The 10,453-nt window shown below is 37.3% G+C and overlaps 2 protein-coding genes across 3 annotated transcripts; one reads left to right on the top strand and one right to left on the bottom strand.

Moving 5' to 3' along the window:
- Nucleotides 1–782: 782 nt before the first annotated feature.
- Nucleotides 783–3,102, top strand: LOC109212953. Its single transcript, XM_019376688.1, has 2 exons — nt 783–1,063; nt 2,511–3,102. The coding sequence occupies exons 1-2, from the start codon at nt 943–945 to the stop codon at nt 2,801–2,803; spliced, it is 414 nt and encodes a 137-aa protein (XP_019232233.1). The 5' UTR covers nt 783–942; the 3' UTR covers nt 2,804–3,102.
- A 1,384-nt stretch (nt 3,103–4,486) lies between these two features.
- LOC109212951 (inactive protein kinase SELMODRAFT_444075-like) lies at nt 4,487–10,027 on the bottom strand. Of its 2 annotated transcripts, none has more exons than XM_019376686.1 (9): nt 9,087–10,027; nt 8,435–8,589; nt 8,238–8,332; nt 7,169–8,148; nt 6,457–6,617; nt 5,633–5,709; nt 5,202–5,349; nt 4,925–5,074; nt 4,487–4,844 (listed from the first exon to the last, which is right to left on the bottom strand). In XM_019376686.1, the coding sequence occupies exons 1-9, from the start codon at nt 9,277–9,279 to the stop codon at nt 4,665–4,667; spliced, it is 2,139 nt and encodes a 712-aa protein (XP_019232231.1). In that variant the 5' UTR covers nt 9,280–10,027; the 3' UTR covers nt 4,487–4,664. The 2 variants fall into 2 exon arrangements, with proteins under 2 accessions (XP_019232231.1, XP_019232232.1); XM_019376687.1 differs by having other exon boundaries at nt 4,692–4,836.
- Between the last annotated feature and the right edge of the window lie 426 nt (nt 10,028–10,453).

The following is a 10,453-nucleotide window of genomic DNA, read 5'->3' as shown; positions in this document are numbered from 1 at the left end:
GGAAGTTTTTGACAAGACCCAGTTTTTGGCAGTTCCTCCGGTGTTTGCTAACCAAGGATTGTGGGTAGACATCTCAGGAACTGTTTTTGAAAGAAAAGTAAATGTTTGTAATATGGCAACTTTGGTAGACACCGGTAACAATTAACAAGGTATCTGGTTGACCCAAAAAAAGAATAGAGATACAACATGAAGCGGGTGAACTCTATGTTTCAAATTCTTTGAGAAGAAGAATTTCAAATTATCCTTAACTTTTTAACTATGATTTATAATTACCTTCAGTCAGCTTCAAGAGTAAGAAATGAGACTTTCCTAATTGCGAGATAATATTAAATAAAAAATTTAATGGATCACAAAATTGCTAAATTTCGCATATTATAACATAGGGGCAATATAACCTAATCAATTCGTGAACTTATCTTTTTTTTTTTTAATATAATATAGAATTTACCATTTAACCATAATAGTTAATTCTTTAGTTCTATAAGTATTCTCATTTCATTCCCGTTTAGCCATAAAATGTGAGAGTTTTTTTCTTCAAATTTATATTTAAATATCTGTTTGTTTATAGATTTTAACTATTTTCTGGTAGAATTTGAAAATAAAATTGTCAAATCCCAAAAATATCTCTAAAGTAATTTTTAAAATTTTTGAAGTTTTTTACTCTCAAAATTTTATACTATATTCTTTTTAAGTAAATGCATGTCCAAACATAATTTTAATTTTAAAATAAAATATTTTTGATCTCATATTCAAAAATTTAATTTTTTCACAATTTCAACCAAATTTATGTGCAGGTAAGAATCTTTTTCCTCGAGTCATCACTGAGAAGAAGAGGCAACATAGACGTGAAAACGATTGAATCAAAGGAAGGAAAGTTCAAAGTTGAATAATAAGAAGCACCTCTGAGCAGAGAGCAATTTTCCACCTTCTTCTTCATCATCGATGGCGTCAGTAGGAGGAAGTGCGGCGGCGCCTCCACCTCCGCTGCTGCCTAAGGAATCTTTTTTCCGGCGCTACAAGTTCCTTTGGCCTATGATCTTGGCTGTCAATTTGTCTGTTGGAGGTTCCTATCTGACTCCCTTGCTTTATTAAAACTGTGTATACATGTCCTGTATTCAATCTCCTACCTTTGATCCTTGCTTGAATATACAGTTGCGTGCTCTTTGACTTTCAACTAGCGCCCAGTTTTGTGGATTTTTTGATGTAAGCAGGATAGATCCTTAATGTTAGGTCAATTGGTGCATAGGGCTATCGTATGTTCAATTACTACCATTTTGTGATGGTGCGAATTTAGGGTGTGTGTGTGTGTAAAATTTCTCATCTAAAATACTCGGTTCAAGCTGAGGGTAGTGGGGGCTTCCAAATACTAAACCTGCTTCCCTAAATGCTAGGTCCCCTCTGTGATACGAGACAAGGAATACAACTCTCGTCCTTGAATTTACTCATCGCTTTCCTGGTATTAGTTGTCTGAATTGGTAAATTTTCTTCCCAGTTTTAGTTTTTCTTTTGTTTTAGCTGATAGAGTTCTCTTCCTTTTTCATTTGAATGTTTTGTGATTGTTTCAGCTTTAACTGAAAGCTTAAATGGGGTCCTGGTGGTATTGACAATGTTATGACATGGATGTCTACTGCTTCATAGGTTGTTTGTGGTGGGCATAGTATTGCCGTCTTTAAAATTTGATTGCTGTCGGATAGAGGCCTACTCTGATAGAATTTGACATTTATATAAACTAGTGGATCCACTCTTTTGTTTTCACTCCTCCAGTCTACCATTTGCTCCCCGTAACAAAAAAAACACAGATTGTACTGAAATGAGAAACTCAGAGCTTTTCACTTGATAAATTTTCTAATCAAAGCCACATTGTACTTTAGAAAGAGAAAAGAATGTGAAATCTTGTATACACTTTTACTTGGTGGTTCAATTGGTGATTGTATTCAAGTTGGAAATGTGGAGAACTGGATAGCCTTCTATTTAGATCTTATCTAGTGGCTTCTAGTCCTTCTGCACTATATGCTTCGGTCTATATTTTCGGTGTCTCAATTGGTTCAGTTCCGACATCAAGAGATCATAGTATATCTAACTCATACTCTGAGTGGTGGACAGTCTTTATTCTGTATTGTGCTTTGCTGCAAGTAGATTCTCTTTGTCTTTCACTATTTCTTTAGCAAAAATTTGTGCTGTAAGGGATATGACTCTGACGGAGAAGTAGCAAACACTTTATATATGTAATGAGCATATTCACTTTCTGAGAAGTGAATTGTTTTGTTTGGTTACAACAAGTCAGAAGATTGGCTTTGTTACTTCTCATATCTTAGTTCAATGTCACGTGTTATCTTCTGGAAAGATGTGTGACTCTGATGATAAGTTAACCTGTACTCTTTTGTCGCTCGTGCATTCTTTACATTCTTTGGAGCTGTGCTGCAGTGTCTTTCCAATTCTAATTCGATAACTCATCTTGCTTTTACATTCACGGCACATTAACATACACTTTTTTTTTGTAATTTGTGTAGCTTATCTTGTCTTGAGGACCAAAAAGAAAGATGTGGGAACTGATGCAGGAGAAGTGTCTGATAGTCCTAGTAATTCAGTTTCATCATCAGCTGCTATTACTGCAGCACCTCCTGTGCAGCCTGCTATTGTTCGTGAACCAATTTCAGGAGAACAACAGCGTGAAATATTTAAGTGGATATTGGAAGAAAAGAGAAAACTTAAGCCAAAAGATCCGGAGGAGAAAAGGCGCATTGATGATGAGAAAGCCATTCTCAAGCAGTTTATTCGAGCTAAGTCCATTCCAAGCCTGTAAAGACTTGATTGAGGTTGGATTTTCCCCTTTTTGTTTTTACTGCAAAGACGGCGCTGAAGAATCAGTTTGCTTGGATATGAGTAGACATAGGATGTATCTGAATCTGTGGCTTTTGTAAGAAATCTGTAAATAGAGGTGCTTTCTTCTTTACATTTGAAATACGAATCGAATATAGCACAAGTGTGAGTAAATTTTAATATCATAATCATTTCTACTCTATATTGTATTGTTCCATTCATTGAATGTTGCTCCAGAGAAGGACATGGTGAAACATAAGATAGTAGTCAACTTTCTTTTGACATGTGAAAGCTTGTTCTAAACCATGGAAATATTACGGTGTTATCATATTATGTCTCTCCAAGTAAAACTGAAATGAAAATGGCTTTAAAACACCAACATTTGAGCTAGCTGAGACTAGTATCAATAGTTTTCTCTGGATCCAATATACTTATATGCAGTATAATGCCATTGGTTGAGCCAAAGCCTGTTCTCTTCAGCTATGGTTTGATTAGCTCTTGGTGCTCTTAGGACATGCTCAGTTGGGGAAAAATTGACCTACACTCAGTGTTTGTACTAATTTAATGAATATATTATTTTGTGTATTTTGTATAAACTATGATCTTCCCAAGGTTTAATTATTGCATGTCACTTGAACTCTGAATCTAGTTTGGTGTAAATACTGGATTTAGGTCTCTGCTAAATTCTCGTCCTTGCGTTTACGTCTACCCTGTCCTTCATGCCCTTCCATCAACTACAATAATCTCAAGTAATCTATTCTATTCGTAAACTGTAGAATATTTAAAGAACTTTGTGTTGTAAATGAAGTGCTGTTTGCGACCTTGCTATTGTGAGATGGAAATTACAGAACTAAAGTAAATTAGATACTTTTGACAAATAAAGAAAATGGTCAAAGTTGAATAGGAGAGTTTTTAAACCTCTGTAAATGAAAGTTAAACTTGTTTATGGTGCATAGTGAGCATGATTGCACTTGTATCTTCTGAAAAGAAGTGAACTTTCACTATAAGTTCTTGAGTGTAACTTTTATATTGAATGGTGCTAAGAAACAATGAAGAATTTTGGCACAGGTAACTAAGTGATACATTTAGGACCAGCAAGAAAGCCGGTGGCCTGAGATAGTACTCCCTCAGGTTCAAAAAGAGAGTCCACTAAGCCATTTGCACACCCCTTTAGAAAATACTAACTCCTAGATAAAAATAGATAATTTGACTAAGCTATCCCTAATTAATATTTATTGGGATTTGGTCACTTAACACTTAATAAGGGCAAATCTGAAAAAATAAGGTTAATTCTTTCTTGATTTTGTAGGGGGACACTCTTTCTGAACCAAGAAAAAAGAGCTAAGTGGACACTCTTTTTGAACCGGAGGGAGTATATAGCAATTGGGACGCGAGAACTTTTTCTTGTAAGCTTGGCATTTGTACAAATGTAAGTTTGTTGTCTCAAAACAATGACAGAAGAGTGAGGATAGCTCTACTGGTAGAACAACTGCTCCACTTTTGACCATAAGGTTTGGTTCTGGTTTGAGTCACAAAGGAAGAAAAAGCAGTGACCACTGTTGATCCTAGTGAAGGTGCCTATGGTGGACTAAGCGGAACTGCAAACATTAGGGAGAATCCAATGCCTCAAAAACCTAACGTTTCTTTGAGATATGACAGAAATAGACAGGTCTCAATAAAAAACTTTACACTAATATGCCTCACTTCTATACAGTGGCTTGATCTGCTGATAAAGCAGCAAATATATCTTTGTTCACAAGAGTCGGTACCAAGTAAATTATAGACGACCTGAAAATGCAGTCCTATGATTATCCCTGTCCCAAATAATAGAGGGGCTCCTTTTGTCAAATGAGCTTTGGACTTAATCCCTCCAATCCATCGTTTAGTATGGAGCCACTGTACCTCTCATACTGCGCGTAGTGATCAGACAAAATCCTTCCACTTTGGCTTCCCACATCATACCTAGGTGTTGTAGACAGTTGACCAGATTCCATAATCAGGTCACCTTCAAGAATCCTAAGTACCTAACACAAAAACAAAAATACATGAGAATCCAGACATAGTTGACTCACATTTTGCAGCAAAATTATAACACTTAACTTACCTGAGACATGCGAGGTCTAGCCTGAGGATCTCGTCGTATGCACAAAGATGCAGCATGCAACATGCAATACACCTCGTGCTCTGTGTAGCTGCTTCCTAGTCGGGGATCTATTAGCTCATCGATTGCACATTCTTCCAACAATGGACGTGCCTGAAAATAATTGAATGAAAAAATCACGGATTTTTTTAAGGGAAAAAGAGACGAGGCACCTGCATATATAGCCGTACTATTCCTCAAACCAGAACTGAAAGATGCATAATAAGGTGTTGAAGTATACCCATTCTGTGAGACACTGCTGGCCCTTAGGCCTGGTAATATCCACTGCTTTTCGACCAGTTACAATCTCTACGAGCACCACTCCAAGTGAGTAAACATCAGCTTTTTCAGTAATCTGGCCACTTTGAGTATACTCCGGAGCCAAGTACCTAATAACAGAAAATAAGTTTAATGTTTCTGCAATTGCATATTAAAAAAAAAGGGGCAGCCTGGTGCAGTAAGCTCCCGCTATGCATAGCGGGGGGTGGGGGATGGGCCGGACCCCAAGGATCTATGGTATGCAGCCTTACCCTACATTTCTGCAAGAGGCTGTTTTCACAGCTCGAAGCCGTGACCTCCTGGTCACATGGCAGCAACTTTACCAATTACGCCAATGTTCCCCTTCCAATTGCATATTAAAAGTACAATATAAATAATTTTTCAAGGCCTAACCCAAACGTTCCGAGTACTCTCGTTTCAACACCTGCATCACCATCTGGTTGCCATCTAGCCAAACCAAAATCTCCGACCTAGAAACAAAGGTGTAGCAAGATTTATACAGTTCAACTGCTGCTTCGACAAAATGTAGACATCAAAATCACTGTAATGCAACAAAAGCAACTCATTTTTAAGCTTCAAAAGCAATCAAGTATCATATTTGCAAGAAACAAGTGAAAACAAAAATGATATGTCGACAAGAGGATGATAAGCAAAGGATGCAAGTGAGAATACTCTAGTAGTCAAAAGTCAAGGAGATAGCTTTCAAAATTGTATTGCCTATTATAAAGACTACTTGCCCATTTTATCCACTCATTTCATTTTGTCTCACCAAAGAGGTCCACAATACAATTGCTTGTTAGAGTTCGAAAACCGCACGCATTAAAGGGCAGCCCGGTGCACTAAGCTCCCGCTATGCGCAGGGTCCGGGGAAGGGGCCGGACCACAAGGATCTATTGTACGCAGCCTTACCCTGCATTTCTGCAAGAGGCTGTTTCCATGGCTCGAACCCGTGATCTCTTGGATTGAGTTTAAGAAATTGTCATAGGACATTTGATGCTAACAAAGTTGATTTCATCTCAAAGGTGTTGCTTCTTTCGTTGTTTTCGTCTTCCAATCAGTCGCTTGAAAAACAATGGAGAAGCTCTAGGAATATGTTTGTTTGTTATAGTACATCTATATCAATTGAGCTTGGAGAGATTAGAATATATACTTCATGAGACCATCTATATCAAGGATACAACTAAAAGAAATGCTTCAGAGTAAGAGATTTTCCATACTAGTGGTTCAAAGTCATGTGTGATGAGAATGTTGTTGGGTCGCATGTCCCGGTGGACAATGCAGCCCACTCTGCACTCTTCATGAAGATATCGCAAACCACGTGCAGCTCCAACTGCAATCTTTTGACGTGCAGACCACTCCAAAGGTTCCCTATTATGTCCTGTAAATACCAGAAAGTGATGTTAAGTAATACATAAAGGCAAAAAGACCAATCTTAAGGTCAATAGAACAAACCATTAACAACCCTTTTTATGAATCTTTTTGTGTCTGTAACTTTTATTTGGTGCAAGTTCTACTTCTTATATCACCAAATAATAAGTACATGCTCTACATATCCAAACTGTACATCTTTACTGTCACGTTAATTTCATTTAGTTCATATATCAACAGATCAAAACAACAACAACAACAAACTCAGTGAAATCTCACAAGTGGGGTCTGGGTAATGTATACGCACACCTTAAGAATGTAGGGAGGCTGTTTCCGAAAGACCCTCGGCTCAAGAACAGTGAAAATGAAGCATATATCAACAGATCAACAAAGAAAAATTATATTGAGAAAAAATATGACAGGTTTTCTTATATTAGTGCAAGCACATATCTATATCAGCAGTAATTGGAAAGTAACCTTGCCAACGTAAAAGAAGTCCATTATTAACTGAAGCAAAATCAGCACACTCACCAGTGTATAAAGAAACATGAGTACACATACCATATAGATGATAATCTAAAGAACCATTGCATATATATTCATATACTAGCAATCTTCTCCTGTCTTCGATGCAGAATCCTATCAACATGACAACATTACGGTGCTGAGCACAGCTGAGCACTTCAACTTCCGAGCAAAATTCTTGATCTCCTTGAGAACTTGCCAATTTATGTTGCTTGACAGCAACAACTTGACCGTCTGGAAGGACTCCTCTGTGAACGGATCCATATCCTCCCTCGGCCAAGAAATTGGCTTGTGAAAATCCTCCTGTTGCAAGCTCCAGTTCAGTATAAGTAAACCACCTCGGAGGTTTCCCAAATACAGGCGCCTTGTGTTGACATATTGAACACAAGGGAGGAGCGCCAAGAGGTGCACTTCTGGTTAATGGACTCGGTGATCCACTACCACCTTCTATATCAAGCTTAGTTAACTTCTCCAGCAATGACTTGGTTGTCGATATCTGTAACCTGTCAAAAGATCTAAATGAGCTATTTACCGGGCGTTGAGAGAGTTGACTATGTGAATTGACACTGTCCACTATCGACGGTTGGAATCTTGAACTTGAAGAAGATAGACTTTCACTCTCACTCTCTGAACTTGAATCATCTACATCTTGATCTTCCTTTAAGGCTAACAACTCTGCTTTGCGCAAATCCCTATTTACTTCAGTGACCAAAAATGGTGAAGTTCCAGGATCAGAACTTGAAACTGATGAAGTGCCGGCTTCAGTAGCACTGAACATCTCTGGACTACTTGTTGGTGTTACTAATGGACCTCTAGAAGAATCCAATGAATAATTATTATCTACTTCTTTTCCGCATGATTCAGCTTGCTCTGAAGGTAATGAGCCCGCGACATCAGGTTCCTTTTTAGGTGAACCAACTAAATTTAGGCGGAGAACTTTTGGTTGAGATCGCTTCATTACTACAATATTGCACTGCAACTGCTGCATACAGCATTTCTTCTCATATTTAAGATGTCTGGAAAAGTTGAAACATGAATCAGCAAATAGCATAGAGAATTAAAGAACATAAACAAGGAATCACACTCTTAAAACTTGTAAACTTACTTGTCCAAAACAACCCAATTAGCTTGAGTCCTCTTTGCCTCAGCAGCCACAGCTCCATGTGGTGAACCAGAAACAATTTTAATCTTCACGTTTATCTGGCAGATATGACACGGACAAAAAAAGCACCAAGTTTTTAGTATGTCAGTGTGAAAGCACCTTATAACAATGTGCACAAAATCAAGACTTTTAGCACTAACCTTAGTTGGATCATAAACATCTTGGAGCTGAAGGATCATCTGAGAGTAGGAATCTGCTAAGTCTAACGTTCGCTCAGTACTATTTCCAGAATTTGACTTTCTGTGACCATTGGCACAATCTCCAGCAAACCTGGGGAAACCCCACAGCTTTCTACCTAGAAAATGTTTGTGAAAACCACTAAAGTTATGTACATATAATCAGAACATCCAGTTGCTAGATTCTATTGTGGAAGCACAGAAACAGCAAAAACTGACAACAAGAAACACCAGGTATTTAATTGACAACAACAACAACAAACGCACTTAATCCAATCCCATAAGTGGGGTCTGCGGAGGGTAGCGTGTAGGCAGACCTTACCCCTACCTTATAAAGACAGAGAGACTGTTTCTGATACACCCTCGACTCAAGGAACAAGTATTAACATGACAAGGCATATAATAATTCAATAAAGATAGCTTAATGAAAGCCCAACAGAAACGAGCCCTGGGAATGGTAAGGATCGCTTTACCCCCGACGTCGGACTTTCCGGCACAAATCCGGATTAGTCGGGCCTTAAAGCGAGAATCGAATACCAGGTGGAAACCAAAAGAAAAGTAGATTTAGTACTTCGCAATGAGAGTGAGGGAAATGGAAATAAGTTAGAAAAATTACCAGAACTTTGTGAAGGTACAACCACAACAAGTGTAATGCAATCTCCAGGTTGAACAACATGAGTCAAAGCCCACAAAAGAGCAGTCTTAGGTATCTCTTTTGATGCCTTAACAGCCACCATAACTTTCTCAGCAACATTACAACTCTTATACTCCTGCTTCTTTTCCTTTTTCTTCACTTCCCTAGTACCCATTGCCCCAGAACAGTTTCCAAACCTTTGCCTTTAAACTTTCAAGAACAAAACTTTACATGCATTATAGCTGACATTGCAACTATTCAAGAAGAGACCCTCCAGATAAGACCCTATGTAACAACTAAAGCCTATTGAATTTCTCAAGAAACTCAAGGTATACAAATTTTAACCTTTCTTCTGGTGAGAGAAGAGGGTGTGGTCAAGATTCTGAGACAAATGAAAGTACATAAAGAAGATCACTTTGTGAATCTATGCAAAAAAGAATTCCAAATTTAGTAGCAAAACAGCACCAGCAAAAACACTTCTTTTTTTTGGAGATGTCCTAATGAATCCAAAACGACTTGACAGAAGCTGAAACTCAACTACTCAATCCAACTGTTCTTGCACATGATTTCTGAATAAATGTACAATGCAGATGACAGTGAACTACAGCCAAAAACTACTTCTTTTATTAGGCTGCTTTCAAACAGCAGAGTCAAAATTTGTGCAAAAAGCCTCAGGTGATAGCTGACCTTTTTCTTGTACAAAAATGGAATGCAAGGAAGTGAGCAATTAAGAATCCAGTTATGAAAAAAAAAACATTACTTTAATCAGTTTCCTCAGCTTCTTTCACTATTACAAAATGCAAGAATCCCAATGAAACAACTATTAAATGTCCAAATGACACAAGATTTCTGCTTTCAGTAATATCTACACAAACTTCTAGACAGTAATAAAAATTTACAGACAAAATATATATATATAGGAGCGGTTGTTTAAAAATAATAGTACAATATTATCATCAAACAGAACAGTTCAAAATAAGAGGGATGTTGTTGTTTAAAAAATACTAGTACCTCTGCAGTCGAACGGACGGGTCGAATCGAATATAAGTGGCTCCGTGTAATGTCGTTTGACTTTAGGCATGAAATTTAAGAAAAAAGATTTGGCATGTACTAAAAGAACTCATAGAAATTGTAGTATTAAATACAAACTAGACTTTTTATAACTATAATAACATGTCATCAAGGTAAAATAAGAAATTTAAAATTAAAAAGTCTTTATATATAGCCAAACCTTTTTATAATAATTGTCCTTTCTTTGAAATCTATTTTCTTGTCAAATTTTACTTCTCTGTAATAATTTTTTACCTATAGCCTAACATCAACTTTTATAATGGTATACTCTATAAAAT

Source organism: Nicotiana attenuata, unplaced genomic scaffold, assembly GCF_001879085.1.
Source record: "Nicotiana attenuata strain UT unplaced genomic scaffold, NIATTr2, whole genome shotgun sequence".
Taxonomy (NCBI): Eukaryota; Viridiplantae; Streptophyta; class Magnoliopsida; order Solanales; family Solanaceae; genus Nicotiana; species Nicotiana attenuata.
The sequence above is the reverse complement of the archived record's forward strand: the minus strand, read 5'-3'. Positions and strand labels throughout refer to the sequence as shown.